Source organism: Mixophyes fleayi, chromosome 8, assembly GCF_038048845.1.
Source record: "Mixophyes fleayi isolate aMixFle1 chromosome 8, aMixFle1.hap1, whole genome shotgun sequence".
Taxonomy (NCBI): Eukaryota; Metazoa; Chordata; class Amphibia; order Anura; family Limnodynastidae; genus Mixophyes; species Mixophyes fleayi.
Window position 1 is genome coordinate 117,757,144 of NC_134409.1, and position 23,780 is coordinate 117,780,923.

The window sequence follows — 23,780 nt, forward strand, 5'->3', positions numbered from 1 at the left end:
AGCTTGCAGTAACATACCTGAGGTTGGCGTCTCTGCTTGTGGGGTATTCAGTGAGGAGTAATGTAATCATTCAATGCCCTGATACATTCATTAGTCAGAGTAGGATTGTTACTAATTGGCCATTGTTGTCTCAGCACACAGCTCTCTATAGAGACGTGTCAGCATTTTCCATGTACATAATATTCACGTGTGTGGACACAACTCCAGCCAAATAGCAGTTCCTCTGGGGAGGTGAATAAATTAGCTCTGTCGCTGTCTTGTTTTGAGTTTCGCTGGGAATAATATGGCACAGGGAATGTAGACCTCTTCCCAGTAAGCAAAGATCTGCCTGGTTGCGATGTCAAGTCAGGATAAAACGCGGAATTGCCATTCCAGCAATGCTCTTGTCCCTGTCGTAGTAATTGTGCAGCCAGATGATGACCTTGGGGCTGCTCCGGGTGACTCCTGTTTGCTCTGTGTTCTATGGACTACACAGTAAATATTTCTACCAATAAAAGTTCCAGAAATGATTCAGGTTGTTTCACTAAACAAATGATAAATCTACATAGCCTGTGTTCCAGGTTATTGTAGCTCTACTATGAGGGATATAACCTTTTCATTAACTCCTTATCCGTTGAGTATGACCTGTCCACTGACACTGTCCCTATTTTCAGCATCCCCAGGCCCTGGTTTAGAAGGGACAAGACATCCTGCAGTTGTTAGTAATGAGCCTTGTCTGGCAGTTATTAATGGCTTGCAGTAAATCTGCTAATTGTGACTCTCTTTGAGGCGTAGAGTTAACCTCCGCATGTGCCTGTAGTGGTGCCCAGACTGGCGGATGGCTGTGGTACAAGTGGAGGTAGGTATCACAGACTGGCAGTCACCTGGTTTTGGGCCCTATCCCTGTTCTGTGGATATAGAGAATGCAAAGTAGGTGACCTGCATTCTCTATATCTGTACGTTTATCTGATGTCTAGCAGCGGCGATGGAGCTTCTCGCACGCGGACATCATGTGACCTCCCCGATTTATGTAGATTTAATGTTACGTCATCACTCCATTACCTGCTTATTCCATCACCCATCTGTTGCCGTTCAGTAATGTGGTCTGCTATTTCCCATCCCATTGGTGCTATGTAATAGTTCTCCTTGGCAGACATTACATTTGTAGAGACACTTTTTATTGAATTGGAAATGTAAATAAATGGTATTATTGTTCCTGCACAGTAGATGGACATCTGCCATATTCAGCGCTGTTCTGCTTGTAGCCTTATATAAAGGAACATTGTGCTCACATTATGCAATATGTTGGAAGGCAGCATGCTCACATATAAAAGATGCATGTACAGGGCTTTATAAACAGAAACAATCATTGGTGCCCTATTGCACAAACACTTACTATGCCCCGTGGAGATGGTACAGAGGAGACTAACGAGTGTAAGCCCCCAGTACACTGTGGAGGGCACCTGAGACTGCTGCTACACTGTGTGCTCAGGGCTCATACACTTGGCAGGCGGTTTAAAGCTGTATTTTGGCAAAGACCCCTCTGCTCATATTCTAGCACATGGTGCTAACCTGAGAGAAACCTGATCGTGTTGAGGCTCCTGTTACACCAGCACCTTCTTCGTTCCTCCATAACCAGCATTCAGCAGTATTGCCTTATTTTCCTCCTCTTACTGCTCTTTGTATATATGTTATATGCATAGTGTTCATTACTCTGCTGTCAGTTATACATAGGTAAGTCTGTCTGATTACACCAAGGACCTGTGTGAGGAACGCTGGCTGTATATATCCTGGTTTCTGCACACTATATGTTCTTACTGTAGTCACATCAATACTGATTTCACACACTGATCTATATACAACAAAACATTTGCAAAGAAAAGCCCTGGCCTGGTGTGTATATATTAAGGGAAATATTCTGCATTAAGCTACCTGGAGACATTGAACAAATAATTGTGTTGAGTTTATACCACAGGACGTACTGTGTCTAGTAAGAGAGTTTCTATAAGAACACTGTGCATTTGTTTTGTGGGCTTTATACTTTGCTGGTGGAGCGGTCTCTCTCAAGGTTGTTGTCAAATTAGGGAACTCTCGTCCTGCTCCCATATCACCTGGTGAATAAATCTGTTCTCTCGCCTCTCCGGGTGGTTAGATGTAGAGGGGGAGGGGGTGTAAGTGGATGTCGCACCTCCTATACCTGCACACGTAAATCTATTATATTACACCCCCGTCTCGGAAACTGGAGAGAAGTAGGTGCAGAGGAAACACTACTTTACAGAAGGGTAGTGGATAAGTGGAATAGCCTCCATCAGAGGTGGTAGAGGCTAATACAGTAGAGCAGTTTAAACATGCTTGGGATAGACCTAAGGGTAATTCCGCAGCGCTGTACAGAGAACTCATTCACATCAGTCCCTGCCCCATTGGAGCTTACAGTCTAAATTCCCTAATATAGACACACACAAAGCGAGGTAGAGACTAGGGTCAATTTTTGATAGCAGCCAATTAACCTACTAGTATGTTTTTGGAGTGTGGGAGGAAACCAGAGCACCTGGAGGAAACCCACGCAACACAGGGAGAACATACAAACTCCACACAGATAAGGCCGTGGTTGGGAATCGAACTCATGACCCCAGTGCTGCGAAGCACAAGTGCTAACCACTAGGCCACTGTGCTGCCAAATAGGGTTGGAGGTTACCATAGGATAAAATATGGGCAGACTAGGTGGGTCAAGCGGTTCTTATCCGCTGTCAGTCTGTTTCTTTGTGTGTTACCCAGCATGCCTGTATACTTACTGCTGTCAGTCATTGGCCAGTCTGCACTGGACAGATAAAAGTGCATTGCTGGTTGGCTGCTTAAGAGTAAATTTGTACCTTTTTAAGCAGTGTTGATAAATGAACATGCCGGGTTTTCAGTTAGCAGAGCCGCCATTTCATACTGTAACTTTGCCCCCGCGGTGCTTGGTCCACATTGTATACTGCTGTGTGATTGTCACTACTCTGGCTGTGTGTCTCTCTTATGTCAGAGTACCTTTTGTTTCCTCAAATTGTCACTGTACTCTGTGTATCTATATCGAGTACTGACCCCTTTCATATGTTACGTGACTGTAATGCTGCCAAGTCCAGGGCCTGTTAATTCCAGCCCCTTCTATTTGTCGGGATATCTAGGGGCGCTTCCACGAGGGGTCAGTCATTTGCCCCATGGGGAGGGAGATCTCCTGCACCTTAGCAGACAGACGGTTGCATGCTTCTTGTTTGATTGCGGCTTTTAGTCCTATCCTTATGGCTTTGTTAGTTAAACTGATTCTCCTCCGTCCAGGGGGCATAGAAGGAAGTGGTGGGCCACTTTTGGTAAGCAGAACTGGCGCTGCTGGATGAGCAGGCCAGACAAGTTGTTAGAATTTAGTGCCTTACTCCCAGCACAGCGCCCTCTATACCCCATGGTCAGCAGTGTCCCCCAAATGGGTTAAGAGAAATGGATTTTACGATCAGTATTTTCTTTAGGAATGGTAGACTCACCAGGTGTATATACCCCCTTAAGTTTGCTCATGGCCTACATAGAGGGATATAACAGAAAACGGTTTGTCATATGGTGCTAGTAAATTTCTTTCACAACTCGCCATTTAGTACAGTTCCGTTGTTTGTGTTCTCTCCTGTATAATCTTTTATCTTCGCTAAGAGCTATCCTGTCACTCTAATGGAGGGCTGGATATTTTCTTATAACAAATGAGGTACGTGTGTTCTCATGGCGTGCGCACATTTAATATGTATTTCCTGGGTCGCCATAACTTCTGCACAGGGATTACACTAAATAGTATTATTATTATTATTATCATCCTTTATTTGTTAGGCACCACAAGGTATCCGCAGCACTGTACACATTACAAACAGTTGACTATACAGGGTGAAACAGTACAAAACAATAAACAAAAATACCAATACTTTAGGAACTCCACGCAGGCTAATGCAATAAAGACGGAGCAGAAGAACAGGTGAGGAGACAGGAGGGGAGGGGGTCCTGCTCATGTGAGCTTACATCCTAAGGGAGGGTAAACAGAACAGGCACAAGGGGAGCCAGATGAGGCAAGGGGGAGAGAGGGAGAGCGAGTAGAGGAGATTAAGGGGCTATGTGGATGGTAGGCTTTAAGGCACACAGGACAGTACCTGAGCATTGTGCGTTCACGAGGGTCAGAAAAATGTTTATTTGCTCATCCACTTGTTTTGCCAATAATTGGTGTTTTGTGAAGTCCTGGCTGAGGGTGGGTGATCTTTGTACAGCACGTTCCAGCAAGTGACTGGTGCCTGTCTGCTCATTTCCTCTGTGCCTTCCAACAGTGACAGCTCAGGTCTATTTCTGGCCGTGTTAAATCCCCCAGTGTCCACTTTCATGTACTATGATTCATCAAGATCTGTCCTGTGCCAGTGACCAGCAAACAGCGAGTGTGAGCTGTCACTTCATGTCACTATAATAAAGGCTGTGAGCAGCAGAGCAGATTTGGGAACAGTGGAAAGGTCTGTATAGGGGGAGAGTGAGAGAGGTCACCATGGAGGGAATCCCTAGAGAGAGCAGCTGAACGGTGGACATGCCAATCCCTTCTTGCCAACTTCTCCTTTCAGCAATCAAGCAGTGGTTGCTTTACTTTTTTTTCTGGGGATGGGCATGAAACTGGCACCACTATATTCCTTGGTGAAATGATAGTGCTGCTTTCTCCATCCAACATACTTGGGCTCACTACAAAGGTGACTAGGAATTAAGTACAGTGCAATCTGACACTAAATGAAATGGGCTGTGAAGCCACTATACAAGGGGCAGCAATTTCTGTACTGGCAGCACAGTGGTTAGCATTGCTCTCTCAGTGCTGAGGCCATTAGTTAGATTCAAGACCAGGGCCCTGTGTCACCCCCCAGAAACATACGGGTAGTTTAATTCAGGGGCAGCGCGGTGGCTCAGTGGTTAGCACTTCTGCCTCACAGCACTGGGGTCAGGAGTTTGATTCCCGACCATGGCCTTATCTGTGAGGAGTTTGTATGTTCTCCCAGTGTTTGCGTGGGTTTCCTCCAGGTGCTCCGGTTTCCAAAAACTCCAAAAACATACTAGTAGGTTAATTAACTGCTATTAAATTGACGCTAGTTTGTCTGTCTGTGTGCGTTAGTGAAATTAGACTGTAAGCTCCAATGCAGTGGCTGATGTGAGTGATAAATATTCTCTGTACAGCGCTGGGTAATATGGTGGCGCTATATAAAGGATGATGATGATAATGTGCTGATATGATTCTATAATGCAGCCAGTACCTGTATTCATGGACTTCTGAATTTTGATGAATGACCTTAGTTACCGCATGGTAGGATTTATGAAGCGTTGTGCTTTATAATGAAGAAATACACCTTTAATTTAGAGTGAATTACTGGCACAATTTTGCTGTCCATGTAAACCTTTCAGGTGCTGAATGTGTTTGAGAAAAAGCTATTATTTGGAGATAACCTATTTTTCCTATGTGCAGCAGACTTCCTGGCTGTAAAGACAATGCAGTCATCCTGTATTTTTTTATTTATTTTTTAAATTAATGTGCAGAGCAAATAGTGCGGTAACTTGCACACATTAACTAGTATGCCCAGAAATAAGATTCTTTGTGTAGAATGATTTATGTTACTGACCCTATAAAGAAAAGGTTTAGAGTTTATTCTTTAAGTCTCTTTGTAGTCTTTTAATCATCTTTTGAGTAGAGGTTCACTTTTGACCATTAATGGAGCTGTATTTCATCCACAAACTGTGAGGTTAGGAGCCAAATTCTTGTTGTATGAAGTGGGAAGAAGCTCTCGGCATAAGTTAGAGTATGTCTGGAAGATAATGCAGAACGTTCTTGTGTTGGAATCAGATTATCTGTAAATAGCACATTCCAGTAATTGTAGTATGTTTATATTAGTCTATATTTGCTTTTTCTTGGGTTTTTTTTATGTACCAGTGTGTGTGTTTGTCTATATTGTTTGTTTTTTTTTAAATCTGTTTATTGTACAGAAATAAAAAAATCACATTAACAAAATTCATTGAAATGTAGATAATCAATAAACTGTACAAATATAGCTTTTAGTGATTGTTAAAATAAGTGAGAAAAAAGAAGATGAAAAATAGGAAAGAGAGGGAGGATACGGGGTGAAGCGAGAAGAGTTGAAGTCCCGAAATTCCAATTGTCCTAGTTACGTCCATTCACATATATGTAACTCTATGCCCCCCATGTCCATGGAAGGAGGCGAAGGAAGTAAAGGAAAAGCCTGGGGGGGTTGAAGGGGTAGAAAAAGATAGGGGCCATAGGATACATACAGATTAGCCCATAAAAAGTATATCCTGACACTTTTTAATTTACATATTATAATTATCTCAAACACCTTCATACTGTGGGTTAGTGTGTGGCTGTCTAATGCTTCATGTCTGTACCCCTCAGCACAGCAGCTGATGTGCCTGGTAACGTTCAGCAATCTTTATATTCTGGACTGTTCAGCTAATGTATCTGTGCAGCGGTGGCCAAGTCTCTCCCTGGCCTGTGAATGGGGTGGGCTCTGTCCCTGCTTTAAATAAGGGCATGGAATGTGCTCCACTTGTCTGTGCTGAGCTCCACTCACCAGCATCTGCTCCTCTCCTCCACAGACAAACTTATAGATGATGAACATCTGACCAAAGCAGAACAGGAGACCCAGCATCTGAAAGGTATATGTGTGTGTGTGTGGGGCTGCGGATGGACGTACTGCGTTACTATACTGTAGTGTATGTGAGTGATGTTTGATTAGTGAACATTTATATCTTAATAATAGAACTTTGTTACATGCTGTATAGTATGAACTGAACACGTGATCTGCATATCCGTAGAATTACTGTATGTTATTGCTAGATCTGCTTTGATCCTTAAAACGTGTTAATAGTCTATTTTAATATTCTTACAATCTGGGAATTCATACACATCTGTCCTTGCTCCAGGGGAGCTTACAATCTAATATCAACACACTCTAGTCAGAAGCCAATTTATGTACTGTGTCTCAGGACTGTGTAAGGAAACGCGTTGATCCAGGGGGAACATACAAACGCCACGCAGATAAATGTTCAGGATCAGTGCTGTGCGGCAGCATTGCTGAGCACTGTGGTGGGTGATCGCTCCAAGTACTCTGCTTGTTTGTGGTATTCAGCTCCTTTGTAATTAAAACATAATGTGTTTTGGATTTTCAACCCGGTGCATATAGAAGCCAACTGTGCATTACCTCCCATAATCTGCATCTCACACACATGTAATCTGCTAGATCCACATATATTAGCAGAATTAAAGTATGGCGCAGGTTAAATATCAATTTGGGATAGGGGTAGAAATGTTCCCCTCCTCTACACAACCCTAAAGCTCAGCTCTGCAGCTGCTACGCAATCTTAACACATGTGATTCTATTTTGAGCCTGTTCCATATGTTAGGTAGATTGTAGGTGTGACTTGACATCGGCACACAAGGGGTGAAGCTGCTTGGCAGGGATACAGTGTGCTGGCAGCGATGTGTGCTGGCGTCACCCTTTATGCATCTTGCTCCTCCTTAACAGGCTCATTCCAAATTGTTTGGGACTTTCGTCCTTACATGGTGCTGCAGGATACACTTCTACGATGCATGGGCAGCACGGTGGCCCAGTGGTTAGTACTTCTGCCTCACAGCACTGGGGTCATGAGTTCAATAACCGACCATGGCCTTATCTGTGTGGAGTTTGTATGTTCTCCCTGTGTTTGCGTGGGTTTCCTCCGGGTGCTCCGGTTTACTCCCACACTCCAAAAACATACTGGTAGGTTAATTGGCTACTATCAAAATAGCACCTAGTCTCTCTTGGTCTGTCTGTGTGTATGTTAGGGATTTTAGACTGTAAGCCCCAATGGGTCAGGGACTGATGTGAATGAGTACAGCGCTGCGGAATCAGTGGCGCTATATAAATTGATGATGATGATAAGTGACATTCTTTACTGGGTGTTTCTGTGTCCGAGATAGTGGAGATATATAAAGCATTGCTTCCTGATTTACCTTCATCAGTTCTATGTTTAATGGAATTCTGGCCCCTGATTTTATAATCGCTCTGCACTCTTTGTAGTTCAATAGCAGCTGCAGGGGGACAGAAAGTGTCCGCTTCAAAACTACATAATTACCTGCCTATAACTCCTTGTAACTAACACAATCCACTTCCAGCAATGATAGATGTATTGGACTTTTTAGCCTTTCTGACAGAAGTCTGGCGGTGTATACAGTTTCTACAGCACTTTTTGCGCTGCCACAATGACAAGTGGAGCGTTTTTTCCAACCATGAAATGTTGTCCGTGGCTTCTCCACATTAATGCACATTGTGGATCAGGTCTTTGTGTCCCATTCATGCAGCTGTTCTAAAGATTGGCCAAGATCGTGTCAAATTTGAAGACCCCTATTTGCCCTTGAATGTGAACACCAAATGATATAATCACATAAGCTATCAAGTATTTTTTAGGGTGTGTATCTGAGCATAGTTTGTGTATAGTAAAAAAAAAAAAAAAAAATAGTTGTACATACATAGATGTGTTTGTATTATGCAGCAATTGTTTTGTTTTGTATGATGACTTACAAGACGTACAGTTATTAGCAGCTAATACACATGTTCAGCTTTTAAACACTTTGATAGAAATACACACACCTAAATATACTGTGATTAGTAAATGTCTAATGTTATGTTTGTGGTCTTGCTCCATAATACAGTCTACATTCTGCTGCCTTTCCTGTTTCCTTTGTTGTGCACACAATGGACGCAGGGCAGAGCTGTGTTACTATGGTTTTGAATCCCTGAGCACTTGGAATGGGGTAGCCACATTCTCCAGCATCTGCCAACATAGCACAAACCATTGTTGCCTCCTATGCGTGACAGCAGGAGATGCTACATGCCAGGGAGGGTGGCACATTTTAAATGGTCTTGAAAAGGCAGCAAACTAAAAACGTACTCACCCGGGTGAAAATCCAGCTGCCTGTAGGTGAGCTGTACAGACCAATTCTGTTCATAAGTGCAGTGGATATGGCAGTGTTGGCTAACCTGTGACACTCTAGGTGTTTGTGAAACTACAAGTCCCAGCATACCCTCCCAGCAATAAGCTGCTATATATTGGCAAAGCATGCTGGGACTTGTAGTTTCACAATAACTGGAGTGTGGCAGGTTAGCCAACACTGGGATATGGGGTCACTGTAATCAGTGGTTTCCTTTCCTATACTGGTTTACAATGCTGTACCGGAAAGGTGGTCTTTCTGAGCCTCTTTCCGTTACACAGAAGCCCCCCTCAGCTGAACGTCTGCTCACCATGAATAGAGGACATTGCTTGATTATGCTGGCAGACTCGGGGTTTGGTTACAGAAGTTATACAGTGGGCTTTTTGCCCTCCCGAACCCCCTCTTTAACCTAACAATATACATACAACATATTAGCACTGGACATGCCATTGAAGTGAATAACGCACCAGTGAATGAAGCTAATTTATCCAACTGTTAATTGTGTCTTTTGAAGGGAGTCCGGCAGAAGTGAAAGATTCGGATTTATCAGACACGCTCAGTCCTAGTAAGGAGAAGAGCAGCGACGACACTACAGGTATTTATGTGCAGTGTGATAACCCCCATCTGTTACGTCTTGTGACCTCTTCCCTGCATATGTTGGATACATATGTGTTAGCGGCATAGTATTATTTGAAACAGCATCGTATGTACATCAATAAAAATGAAACTGTAATGGTCATATCTAAAGCCATTTTACAGTTTGTGTAACTTTGTTTATCTTACAGACGGCCAAATGGATGAGCAAGAGCTGAATGAACAACTTAATAAAGTTACTATATTAAAAGGTGAGCGTTCCGCTTTCTGGACCCTCCAATGTGTGGTTTTCGGAGTTGTCTCTTACAGAGAATTGTACAACACATACACAACCACACTGCGGACAAACAGAAACTGGTGTACAGGAGAGAGGTGCAGTAACCCATATGCAGGCTAAGACTTAATCACAGACAGTGCGGTCCATGACAGAATATAGCCTTTTGATCGTTCTAGCCAGTAATTAAGGCTACATTGAGAGTGTTTCTGACCAGCACCATCTGCTAAAATTGCACCTCCTCTCAATTTGTGTTTTCAGTTCCTTTTTGTTGTCAAAAGGGAAAGAAAGGTTCCCAGAATCCATCCACAAGAGAGATTTAATATAGTAGGAATCCTCCACACGTCAGGACCAGAAAAATAGATTAAATCTAGTGTGGACCTTCCTCAAATGAATATTGATCATTACTTAGAAAGCTTCTCACCTATGGATGAACTTTATATGCGCTGTGTATCTGTAGTGTTCAATCCTTTTGAGGTTGTAGTAAGTAATCTTGGGACTTATATGGCCTATTCATTTCTATGGTCCATTCATTTTAATGGAGTTTATATATTTAGCACACAACTTCATTGAAAGTAATGGGTCATAGAAATCAATTGGAAAAATACAGCAGAACACTGGTTAAGCGGCTTGTGTTAATCTCTAATGCACCCTTATAAATCAATGGGACTTTGTCAATTGAACGGACTGCTTATTCCATTACAGTGCATTCAAAGCATATGTCCATAAATCCTAGATGCAAGTATAATATTGACCATGGATAAAACCAAACAAAAGACTCCCAGGGACAAATTTTTACTGTCTTTTTATCCTTTCAAAATGTCTAGTTTGTTCAAATATTAAAGAGTCTGATCGCAAATGAATGTGTTGCATGGTTTGTTAGAATTTGATATGCGAGTGGATAACCTGACAGCACAGAACTGAGCACATTTCCTCTCCTCCTCCTCCAGATGAGCTGCATCATGTACAGTCTGGCTCTAATGAGGCAAAGCCGGAGATCCAGCAGCTGCGCAAGGAGCTGGCAGAGGCCCAGGACCTAGCTAAATCCAGCAGGCAGAAATGCTTAGAGCTCCAAGGTGAGTGGGATCGGGGTGTTACAACACAATTCTCACCAAGTTTGGTGGTGAAAAGGGTCTGATTATACTCATTAGTCCAGTGGATTCCAAACCTTCTCAGTTCAAGGCACCCTTAGGGTCTCCTAAATGTTTTCAAGGCACCCCTAAGCCAAAATAATTACCAAGTAGTCCCCTGCCTTGCATACCACTGGCCCTGGCCAAGGCACCCCTGTGAGATCTCCAAGGCACCCCTGTGAGATCTCCAAGGCACCCCTGTGAGATCTCCAAGGCACCCCTGTGAGATCTCCAAGGCACCCCTGTGAGATCTCCAAGGCTCCCCTGGGAGCCTAGGCGCACAGTTTGGGAACCACTGCATTAGTCTGATGGTTAAGTGTCTTGCACTGACAGCATAAAAATAGATCAAGGAGACTTGTTATATATGCAACAATGGGAAACCACCGTTGTATCCTGTACGTGTCTGTCTCTTAAGGGTAAATGTACATTGCTTTGGTAGCTTTGTGTAAAAGTTCCTACAGAAACAAAATCTCACCATGACAATCCTATTTCACACCAAAGAGCCCAGTGTGCAGCAGAGGAAGAGCGTTTATCTGTGTCCAATTGTACCTTTGTAATGGAAACTTTTAATGTGTCCCTATTTGCAGCACTTCTAGAAGAGGAGCGTAAATCCAGTAGGAAACAGGCTGAGGAGGCCACCAAGCAGATTCAGCAGCTCCAAGGTACTAACCACGATCATTGTAAAGAGTCTACTTAGACACGCATGACTCCATGACCCGTCTAAGCAATCCGTTCTTAGGTTGACTCCTAGCACAACTGCTTTGGTAGTTACCTTTCTCTTCTAGGATTGGGTGGACGGACACCTGATATTACATTGTCGTTGCTTCTTTGTTCAGCTGAATTGCACAGGTTACAGCAAGAGATTGAAACCCTGCGGGAACAGAAAGAGAATGAGATTTCCAGCACGCGGGAAGAGCTGATGAACGCTCAGGAGGAGATTGCTATCCTGAAACACGTCTCGGAACAGATGGCCACAGAAAGAGATAATGATCTAGCGGAGCTTCAGGGAGAGCTGCAAGAGGTGCGGTTCGAGCTCGAACATTGGCGTAAAACTGCCTCAAAGAACGAGAAGGAGATTGTCAGTCTACAGGCCAGTTTCCAGGAAAAGTGCGAGCTTCGGGAGAACCAGCAGAGGAGCGAGTCAGCGCGGTGGCAAGGTTAGTGGTGTCTCCGTGATCTGAAACCCCCACTTTTACCTTTACAGCAGAGGGTAAACTTAAATCACGCGTTTTACCTCCCTGCCTCACCTTTCGGGTTAGGTGCTCTTTCACTGTTGGCAAAGTAATAATTTTATGTTTGTAATAAACGTTCCTTTGACAAAGCTGAAACGTACGTTGGGCGCTGATATCACAACCCGGAAGTGCGGCCGGCCAGCCAGCGGCAGCGCTGCATGTACTCGAGTGAACAGTGGAGTGTTTATTCCACGGGCATTTATATAGCATCAAGGTAGATTAATATTTAGGCGCTATAAATGATAACTTATTTAACCTGGATCAGGTTGCAGCTGGATGTGGGAAGTGATCACACACACAAAGGACAAAAAAACAATTCAAAAATTACCAGCGCAGAACAGATACCAGGATAGCAGTTTATATAGTGTAGAGAAAACCAATCGATATGTAATAATATAACAATATTGATTACCAATATATCTTACAATGATAATATTAAATTACCTAAAATTAATATATCACATTAAAGGTACTAATCCAATGAGATAAATAAGGTTAGTACAATAATATATTCAAATGACAAGATCAATGATAATATTTAAAAGCACTGTTGGAAAAGTATTGAAGATCCAGACCTTCTTCTTAAGGAAATATAAGTCTAAAACTCTCACTGGTTCATTAGGGAGAAATATCCCATACAGAATATATACCATAGAAGGCTTAAAATGTATAATGATACCAAACGTTGGAATCTCCGGAATTAATGGTCGCTGATTGTTCCGGTTACACGGTATAGAGCAAGAAATACACAATACCTCTCCCAAACTGCACTTGTACACGCCGAACGCTGCTCTCCGGCTTCAAAGTAGAAACATATGTTGAATGTGGTGCGCACCACTAAATTTTGTCCGGACGGACAGAATATCCCCAGTGAGAAGTTCCTCATAAAATGATTCCTTCCTTAGTAATAGATATCAATAGGGATCTTTCGGATCAACATTTAGGCAGACGATGAACAATCTTCTGACGTGTTTCGTCTGCTTATAGCAAACTTTTTCAAAGCTTTGAAAAAGTCTCTCTGCCCGGACAAAATTGGGTGGTGCGCACCACATTCATCATATAGGTTTCTGCTTTGTCTGAAGCCGGAGAGCCTCGTTCGGTGTGTACAAGTGCAGTTTGGGAGAGGTATTGTGTATTTCTTTCTCTACACCGTGTAACCGGAACAATCAGCGCCCATTAATTCCGGAGATTCCAACGTTTGGTTCATTATACGTTTTGAGACTTCTATGGTATATATTCTGAATGGGATATTTCTCCCTAATGAAGACGCAATGTGAGTTTTAGACGTATATTTCCTTAAGAAGAAGGTCTGGATACTGAATACTTTTCCAACAGTGCTTTTAAATATTATTATTGATCTTGTCATTTGAATATATTATTGTACTAACCTTATTTATCTCATTGGTTTAGTACCTTTTAATGTGATATATTAATTTTATGTATTTTAATATTATCATTGTAAGATATATTGGTAATCAATAAATACTGTTATATTATTACATATCGATTGGTTTTCTCTACACTATATAAACTGCTATCCTGGTATCTGTTCTGCGCTGGTAATTTTTGAATTGGATTAATATTTAGGCAGCCATAAGGGTCTTCAGTACGCGGCATGCACTTCTGAACTATTAGTGTCATATTTGTGTCATAGACAATTTGTGAATTGATCCATGGAAACATTATATCTAGGCAGTATTAAAAGACGCCAGTACTCCATCGTTGGTAGTAATAATGTACTGACCCAGGTGTTAATACTACGGAGGGGATAACAAGTACTGGTAATTGGGAGTGTGGTATCCTAGGCTTAAGTAGACAATTTTATAAGAAAGGGGAAAATGCTTAATGTATAAAAGCCCCATGATAGAAAATATATATATAAACCAGTACTGGCGAATAAATAGGAACCCACTATCCTTTCATTTACTAATCTGGATTAGGGCTACTTAATTCTTTATATGTCACATTGGACAACATAAGGAAGTCCAATATACCTTGGATTCTGTGAACAGTAGGAGTTGTTAATGGGCTGTTCCATCTTAAGATCTATATAAAACATCATATATGAGATATATTATATTTTAAGACCTGTGGGAAATATTATGCGCATGGATATAGGAGGAGTTTATTACATAAAGCTGTTAAAAAAGGAAAATTTAGCAGATAAGCAGTATAAAAAGACAGTATACAATATCTATATATTCTCAATAAATTGGAATAAATCTTTCTTGAGGAGGAGAGATTTTTATGTGCAAAACATATTGCACACTCGTGTGCGCATTGAAAAGAACGCATTACTTTATTGATACAATACAATGCTAATTAAGGATACCATTCCATTTACAGACTTTGCAAGCTAGCCCCACCTAGGGGTTGAAAATAGTATTTTATTTACACATTTTTCTTTCTTTGTACACATTCTTTATCTATATTTTACCGCTACGGACTAGGGTTTATACAAAATTGTTTGCGGTAGTTGTATATTTTAATGTAAGAATTAATAAGGGTATAAACCAAAACTTTTAATATTTTTTTTTTTCTGTCTTTTTGGGACTGGAGTGCCTTCTTGTATTTCCAATTCAAATCTCTTTTCTTTAAAGTTGCATTTACAACAGAAGGTAAATTTAAATTGTGCATTTTCCCTCCCTGCGTCACCTTTTGGGTTTAGTTGTTCTTTCACCGTTGGCGAAGTAATTATGTTTGTAATAGACCCAATAACCCCAGCTCTTTATGTACAGTCCTCTTAACACTGCTCTTTATTCCCCAGCTGAACTGGAGGAGCTGAAACAAGTCGTCACTTCTCTGAAGGAGGAATGTCTGTCTCTGCAGAAGGAGAATGGGATGCTGAGTGAGGAGAGCCAGAGGATTGAGTCTGAGCTTCGTAGGTGAGGACAGTGTACACACGCTGGTGACCGTGCCTTGGTGTGTTGTATTGTTTAGTTGTTGTGTTTCTTTATGGGTATTTACAGAAGTAGTGGGGCAGCACAGTGGCCGAGTGCCTCAAAGCACTGGGGTCATGAGTTTGATTCCTGACAATAGCCTTATCTGTGTGGAGTTTGTATGTTCTCCCCGTGTTTGTGTGGGTTTCCTCCAGGTGCTCCGGTTTCCTCCCACACTCCAAAAACATACTGGTAGGATAATTGACTGCTATCAAATTGACCCTAGTGTGTGTGTATATTAGGGAATTTAGACTGTATGCTCTATTGGGGCAGGGACTGATGTGAGTTATCTGTACAGCGCTGCGGAATTAGTGGCGCTAAATAAATGATGAAGTAAGTGCAGTGCTCTGGTGCCTGTGTACTTCCAACACACGGGAGTTAGTTTAAGCTGGTCTTCCGTGGCTTTATTCCTCAAATGTTCAGCTTCATAGATTTCCATGGTTAATTATGATGATTTAATGAGACGTCTGCCCAATATACTCTGATAGAGTTCACGGTGAGCTCTCGCTATTATAACTCAGGCTTTGTTTACACAGACGTATCTTGCCCATTGTGCTTTCAATGGACCCAACCCAAGCCAGAAAGGAGCATTTTAATCCCTGTTCGAACATGTTTAGCAAGAAATAGCTGTTTATGTTGATAAAGTGGAGAACATATGTGAATTTCCTAGAGACCCTCTGATTGTTTAATTGATCAGTTTTCTTTCTAATTTGAACAAATCTAGTTTAAAGCTTATAATGTTCGATTCCTCACACCTTTTTGTGGTCTGTATACTTCAGCTCTCAGAAACAGTCTCTGGACCTCACGAGCAACCTCAGTGTCCTGGACAGTACCCGCAAAGAGCTTGAAAACCAGGTGGGTTGCTTGAAAGAGCAGAGTCACCGGGAGGCAGACAACTTGAAAACTCAGCTCAGAGAGGCAGAGAAACGCGTAGACAGCGTTCAGCAAGAGGTACGTTGGACGTGTCAGTGTATGTAGTGATCTGTGTGTGTTATGGTGGAGCCTACTCTTGTTCGTTGTAAGAGTTTGGTTGTAAAATCCCGTTAGTAGACCTGTCCTGGCTGTGAGTCACATGACATTGTCTTCTGCTTCCTCACTGCTGTACAATTGTACTATCACCTGTACCTACAGACTGACCTCCTTCTAGACCGTGGTATAAGATATGCCTATGCTGCCCTGGCCATCAAACCAGCAGAAAGACTGAGGTGCCGGGGGGCTGTATGTCGCCCAAACCATGGAAGTCTTTTAGTCTTGGGGGTGGGATGGCTCCCCCTAGAAAATTAACCCCAGATACATCTCTCCAGTAATACATCCAAACCAGATGCTGGGGCAATGTATTGATATCTTGGGAATTGAGACTTTTTAGCTCTTCACAATAATATGAAATTGTGTTTGCCAAATATAAACTCAACACTTACGTTGTAGACTCGCATAGTTGTCATTCATCTAATTGGTCAATTTCAATAAGAAATGGAGGCTTTGTCCATTGATAGCAACGGTGACTACCTACATACTCTTCTTCATTCCTGAATATCACTGCATTCTTTCCTCAACGTTACTTTATCATTCCAAATATAAGAAACTTCCCACGTCTTCCTGTCGTTCCTCCCCGACCCTTTTCTGTCCCTGTTTGTTTCCTCATCTCTGCGGTAGTAACATACCTACTTTCTTGCAACAAATCAGAGTTTTCTTCAGTGTTTATTTCCTTCTTTATTGTCCATTCACGCTGTCAATAACGTATATTGCATGATATGTATTTTATGTGTCGACTTGTAAAAATCAATAAAATATATAAAAAAATTAAAAATAAACGGTGACTATATCTTATAATTATAATTGCATCCCACATTTAAATTCACTTAATTGTGCCGTAGTACGTCTATCTGATAATGCTACAAAAAGTCCTGTCACATTCATTATTTCAAGTCTAATTTCTTGGTGTTGCATTAATGCCATAAAAATAATGTTATATTTAACATTCCTAAACACACTTTAAATTTAAGTTATTTACAATTGAGTGTGTCCCCATCCTTGCCTATCTACCTTATTCGGAGCGCTGGTAGTCATAAGAAGGATGGTGAAAACTCCGCCATCGGTATCCCCAACATAATGAGCCCGAACCTGTCATTCCCGACACATCTGTAATAGCAACAGCTTGAAAAAAAGACTTCAAACCATTCCGAGGGCTGATCATGCCGGCAGGCTTTAATGATGTCAGTTTCAAGGGAAACACTGTGATTCCTGCTGTTAAGGTGGAAATTTAAGGAGACAGCGGCGGCTGGACAATGTTGTTTACAAAGCCTACTACATTGTCCAGCTGCCACTGTCTCCTTAAATTTACCACCTTAACAGCAGGAATCACAGTGTGTCCCTTGAAACTGACGTCATTGACCCCGCCGGCATGTTCAGTCCTCGGAATGGTTTGAAGTCTTTTTTTCAAGCTGTTGCTATTACAGATGTGTTGGGAATGACAGTTTCGGGCTCATCATGTCGGGGATACTGATGTCAAAGTTTTCACCGTCAATGCAAGGTACCCAACCCATTCTGAGCTGTCCACAATTGTAAATACGAGGGTAGAGTGCAGTATTTTTCTCTCCTCTCCCAAACAACCAGTTCACTGATGTAGACACTCGTATTTCCTGTGCTGTGATATGTGATACTACAGTATAGTATAATACTGTACTTGTGTGTGTGCTCTCATACTGGCTAATAATAAAGTCTGGACGGGTGTCCTGGTCATCAGGTGGTTGTTTGCCTAGGAGAGTTAGTGTCCTGGGCAGATATAAATAGGTGAGAAAAGTAAAGGGGTAATTCTCATTAGAACGAATGTCATTCATACTTTGATCCATATGTAGTGAGCATTTCATTTTGATTTTTATCCTTGTAGTTTGAAAACACCCAACTCACGTTATCTGACCTAAAAGTGACGTTTGAAAAAACGGAACAAGAGAAGCAGACAATGGTGGAGGAACTGAAGCAATGTAAAGACAAGCTAAAGCTGCTGCAGGAGAAGGGTAATAATGTAAGTGTTCTCCAGCGGGAGTAAGAGATGTATTCTGGGCCTCGTCACCAAGCGTCTGAGCTTGTACACATACCAGACTCCTGACTGCTTGTAGATCACACATAGGAGGTAACTGCTCTGCAAAGTGGTGGAGGAGAATGACTTCATTGGCTGCCCATCATGCTTTAGTTATTGTGGTCTCCTGTATCACGCGAGAAACTTGGCATCTATTCCAGCAATGCTAAATATTTCTTTTATCTCATCAGAGCTTATTATAAGCTGGCTCCTGAACTCTGTATTCAGGGTAGCTGTAATGGGTCATTAATCCATCATTAACTGTGCTGTCCCAGAGGCCTCTGCTCTGTTATGTCTCTAAAGAACAGCTTGTACCAAAGTTTATCTAAAGTTAATTACTTAGATAACAGATGTACATATATTACCTTATTTATTTTTACAATGTGTTAATGGGCATTGCTCTTTCAGCTGCAGTTTTCTAGGTACTTTAATATATATTTGATGGAGCAGTTGCCATTTACAACACAGGTATTGAGTGCTACAATACGGCACGGTGGCGGCCATGTTTACAGTGGTACAACAAGGGAGTATTTTGTCATTGTGCTTACAGCCAGAGATTGAGGTCACCGTGCTCTTGAGATGTTTGGACTGTAAACGCCTGTGTACTCTGTCATGTGCTCGTAAAATGCACTGGCCTTGGTGTGCAATGCATGGGAAGTCACGTGTTCTGATGGGCCTGGTTCCCAAACACTGCAGAAGATACTCACTTTAACATAACCCTCACAATGCACAACTACAGCACCTACGCCTGTGGCCATACACGTCCCTCAGCATCGCTGCTTCATAGAAGAGCATCCCAGCAGTGTCGGTTGTAGAAGATGGGCTATATCTCCACTATTCTACCCGTGGGCGTCGCCTTTTCTTCTATTAGAATGTGGGCGGTGCCAAAACAATTGATTCTTATTCCTCAGTTGCTGCATTGTTAGTTGTTTTAACCCCACCCCCCAAAAAAACTAACCTGATTTTAAATATAAAAACAAAAAATTGTTTTCTGTGAACACCTACATTATACACCAGTTTCATGGGGTTGTTAAAACTTAGATGGCTAGAATTGTTTGTTTGTTTTTTTTAAGCACACCAGATTTTAGTATTGATGGACCCTCAGGGAGTCACTCAGAAGCTAGTATGGCTGATAGCTGGCCCTCGGCTCCGTTAGAAAGTTTCATACAACAATATTGGTTGTGGTATAGAAGATTTTGCATATATGTTTTGTAAAAGAGATTATTTCTAGCACTAACCTTTTCTTTAATGATAATTCTGCACCTGCCTGGTTATGTGGGATCTGGTATTAAACGACAGCTGAAGTGACGTTTCTGTGGTGTATGGTTGGTACCTGAATAACCATTGTCATAGATTATGAGATCTCACTAACCAGGATCTTCAATCTGTTGATTCATAGGTCAATTAACCACAAACATCTAACACAATATAAACAAGTCAAATTATAAACAAAGTAATAGGTAATCACGAAGTGTTACCAGTATGTAAGGTGTTAGCAGTTCGGACGCCTTTACCTACTGTATACAATTAAATTATCCAATTAGATCCTTTTTTCACTTGTCTATTGTATTGGGGCAGGGGGTAAATTTGGGGTTAGTTGGGTTTTGTTTATCAATTATATTAGACCTTGAATTTATACGAATGAATCAGGAGAACCAGTTCACTAATGTATATTAAAATTACTCCCACGCTGCCTACTACGTAATAGATTGAGTCCCTGATCTATGTGAACGCGCGCACTATCCTGTACTCCACATACAAAGCAATAAAGTTAAAGCTCTTTCCAAGATAAATTATGGACTTCTGATGGCGAACCTCTATCATGATTTCTGATTGGCCGCTCTTGATTGGATCACTACTCTTCCAGTTTGGTGGTTGGCATTGTTCACCATGAATCACATTCTTCCTCTTGGTGCTCGGAGGTCATGGCAGAGGCTGGCCAGCAGAGGTACCCACTTACTGCTACGTTCAGCAGGGTCCCTTCACTTACAAAGGTCATGGGTCTCGGGTATTGGTAAATGCAGAGTTACAAGGTTATGGAGGGATTTTAAAGAAGTATTAGAATAGTGGAAACCTTTTTTAGTGTCCTGGACACTGTAATTCAGAGATGGGACACTTCTTAGGGTTGGCATCTGTGCCAGGAACCAAAGAATAGTGAAACAGCACATTTCACCTTTAAAATATTTATTTTTTAGCTTTATTAGACCTTCAAAACATTGTTACTAATATATTGTGTTAGATGTTCTGAAATTCTGTTTGTTTTCCTTTGTTTGAGCTGCAGGTGGCAGTTCATTGCTTAGTGTCCGATGACCAGCAAAATCACGTTCTCTAGCTTTATTTAAATTTTAAGCATCTGAGTGATTTCTAATATCCCTTCCCTTCTTCAGCCTTCCGCGTTACTTCCCGTCCCAGCCGTATTCTTCGGCGTACTCGTGGCTTTCCTGTATTGGTGTTACGGCCTGTTGTGGTAGAGAAAGGTACACGCACTGCTCTTGTTTGTCCGTCACTATCCACCTACATGTCCCATCCTTTTAACAGTAGTGCATGGTCAGATAATAGGACGAGCTGTCCAAAGCGAGACTAACCGGGACTTACTAATCATTCAACATCTGTCCGTCACTTCCTGTGTGTGCTAAACACTGACTTTTCTTCCAGTAACTGTTCATCATTGTCTAAGTGTCTGCAAGTGCCCTGCACATCCGGAAGAGGAGCGTTCAGAAGGGTGCCAGTTCTCGCTCAGTTGAGAAATTATATAAATGTTTTGTGTGTGTTTACTCCCTCTTCCAGGGATGACCACTAGTGCATAATTTCTGCAAGAATGCAAAGTATTGACTACATCATTTCTTTCTATCACCCGCACTGACACCTGGTGGTAAATCTATCAAACCTTTTAAAAAGGAAACACAGATGTTCTAGAACAGGCCTGTCCAACCTGCGGCCCTCCAGATGTTGTGAAACTACAAGTCCCAGCATTCCCTTCCAGCTATCAACTGGTTGTCTACCAGCAAAGCATGCTGGGACTTGTAGTTTCACAACACCTGGAGGGCCGCAGGTTGGACAGGCCTGCTCTAGAAGATGGCTAGAATCAGATTGGTTGCTATTGGCAACATCTTCACTTTTTCTTTTTAAGAAGATATTGATACAAGTGACTCCAGGGTGGGTAAATGTATCATAGTCTTGATAACCAATCCAGGAATCGTCTTTCTGTCTTTCTTTCTGTCTTTCTTTCTGTCTTTCTTTCTGTCTTTCTTTCTGTCTTTCTTTCTGTCTTTCTTTCTGTCTTTCTTTCTGTCTTTCTTTCTGTCTTTCTTTCTGTCTTTCTTTCCGTCTTTTTCCTTTGACATTGATAGAAAATACAGTGACATTTTATTTTCGAATGAGCCGGCTGCCTTTCTCAACGCTTCATCTTTGGAAACTTTGCTCACCGTTGCCATGTTTCTACTTTAAAGATATTTGTATGGGTTTCTGAAGATGTCATAAATGTTTGGGGCTAAATGTATGCAAAAGAGCAGCTCTGTATACCCCACAATAATAGCATGTTTATATGTCCGACAACTTCAGCAATCAAGATCCGATAACACAACTGCTTCTACACTAGTTGTACGGAGATCGGTGGAGCATGTTTGTAGCTGACCCACAGCTGTCTATGCTGTAAATAGTTTTATTTTCTTTACACATGTGATATCTACATATTTAAAAAGAGCTTTCTCTACAGGTATCAGAGGACTAGATGAAACATGTAAATAGTACATAAGCTTCACAGTTTGTAAATGTCAGTTTCTATTGCATACCGAGGCCCCTGCTATGTTCCCTTCAGTGTCAGCTATGCTAAAATGTTTGTTAATAGATCTCATTAATATAAATATAATAAGTCAATTGTGGGGTTAAAGTTCCTTAATGGCCGGCCAACCCACCTCTTTGACTCTGGAGAAGCACTCGTGCCATTTGCCTGCTGGTATTTCTGTATCTTCCACTTCTAACTGTTTATGACAACCTTATTATCCGCATGCGTTTTTCCCGCAGTGGCGTACCAAGCTGTCTGTCTGGTCGTTAATAAAACCTTGTTGTGTGTCCTCTCCACAGAGACGGTGGCCTTGGATGACTGTGATAGCGGCATTGGTGGCCGTGACGGCAGTAGTGCTGTACCCCGGCCTCACCAGAGGCTCATCGTAAGACTCCCTTTTTCAAGCCATGTACTGTCCTCCATTGAAGCAGACGCCGCTCATGTTTGGAGAAGACAAAATCTTATCCTTACTCTTCCTTTTTACCTCTTAAAAACCCACAGATCTCTGAAAGAGAACGGCAGTAGGGCAATTGCTTTAAACTGTAATATATGTATTTGTCAAGCAGGGGAATAAACACACGACTTTATTCTACCGTAGGCAGCACCTTGCTTGCTACTGTTCATGTACTTTTTAAGTTTAGTTTGGTGGTATTGGACATACTGTTATGGCCTCAAGCAGGCTTCTTGGTACCAAATTATTTATGATGCTTTGGGTTTGTGGCCGTTTTATTATAGAATCTTATTGTAAAAACGAGACTGTATACTTTTTTTGCCATAAGAAACACACACATCCAGAAATGGCAGCGAGAGGCTGATCTGATTTACCTGCTATGTCCCCACTTGTCCCAGAGCTGTCCGGCACATGCTCCTTATGAAGAGGGAACGTCTTTCCATGCCCAGTGCTCAGCGGTTTTAATATTGGTTCAGTTCTCAATGGCAGCACACGTCTCCACACCGCACCAGTTAAAATCTGTTTGTCTGTATTATATCGTCATGTTCCCGTTTTATATAGTAGATTGTCGCACGATGATGAAACCACACGTTTTAAGTTGTCTGAGGGTAATACATATTGTATTGCATTTCAAAAGTGTTTAGCTGAAGAATTTCTGTGTAATCAGCCGAAGCGATCTGTTGTCGGAGCCGGAAGGATGCTCGGCTCTTAAAGGAAGCCTTCACTAAAGACTGTAATGGGATATAGGCTGTTAAATGAATAACTATTTTTCTCTTTCATCCAGTCTGCTATTTTACCCTATGAAGTTCAGCAAAGATTTTAAGATTGAAATGAATTGAATCACTCCACCCCACTCCCCCACCCCCAATACTGCTATATGCAATAATCCTGGTATATAGTGTTCTCATTGCAGTCACATTGTCCTGGGATCTGGATCTGTACGGGAGGGAACTGCAAGCATGATTACAATTAAAATATAGACGTTTTATAAGCAAAGCCGAGATCTGCTTAATTTTTAACTGCTTAAATAGGGAACAATATGCATGCTGGTTGGTTTAGAGGACAATGGCACATACATTTTATGATTTTTATAGCCATCGTGATGATGATTTCTAAATCCTAGGCCTATAGCATGTTTTATATGCTTGCGTGGCGGGTTACACAATGAGGATCGTTAATACCCTTGTAAAATAGATCATCAATACACAAGTTCTTTTTACCAAATATGTTAGGGAACCAAATGGGACGGGAAGATTCATCCACTTGAAAAGGAAAAGCAGTGTGTATTGATGATCCGTTTCAAATAGT

The 23,780-nt window shown here is 41.7% G+C and overlaps 1 protein-coding gene across 5 annotated transcripts in view; it reads left to right on the forward strand.

Annotated features, from left to right (window-relative positions):
- SLMAP (sarcolemma associated protein) overlaps window positions 1-23,468 on the forward strand; it is an 87,902-nt gene extending 64,434 nt beyond the window's left edge. For 3 of the 5 annotated variants that reach the window (XM_075183271.1, XM_075183273.1, XM_075183274.1), the window contains 10 exons: window positions 6,619-6,678; window positions 9,507-9,587; window positions 9,778-9,837; window positions 10,811-10,936; window positions 11,578-11,652; window positions 11,827-12,147; window positions 14,990-15,107; window positions 15,941-16,112; window positions 18,049-18,183; window positions 22,321-23,468. In XM_075183271.1, the coding sequence (XP_075039372.1) occupies window positions 6,619-6,678; window positions 9,507-9,587; window positions 9,778-9,837; window positions 10,811-10,936; window positions 11,578-11,652; window positions 11,827-12,147; window positions 14,990-15,107; window positions 15,941-16,112; window positions 18,049-18,183; window positions 22,321-22,410 (1,238 nt within the window). In that variant the 3' untranslated portion in view covers window positions 22,411-23,468. Of the gene's footprint in view, window positions 1-6,618; window positions 6,679-9,506; window positions 9,588-9,777; window positions 9,838-10,810; window positions 10,937-11,577; window positions 11,653-11,826; window positions 12,148-14,989; window positions 15,108-15,940; window positions 16,113-18,048; window positions 18,184-20,624; window positions 20,715-22,320 lie in introns of all 5 variants that reach the window. The other 2 variants (XM_075183272.1, XM_075183275.1) reach the window with 1 other exon arrangement.
- Window positions 23,469-23,780: the final 312 nt, after the last annotated feature.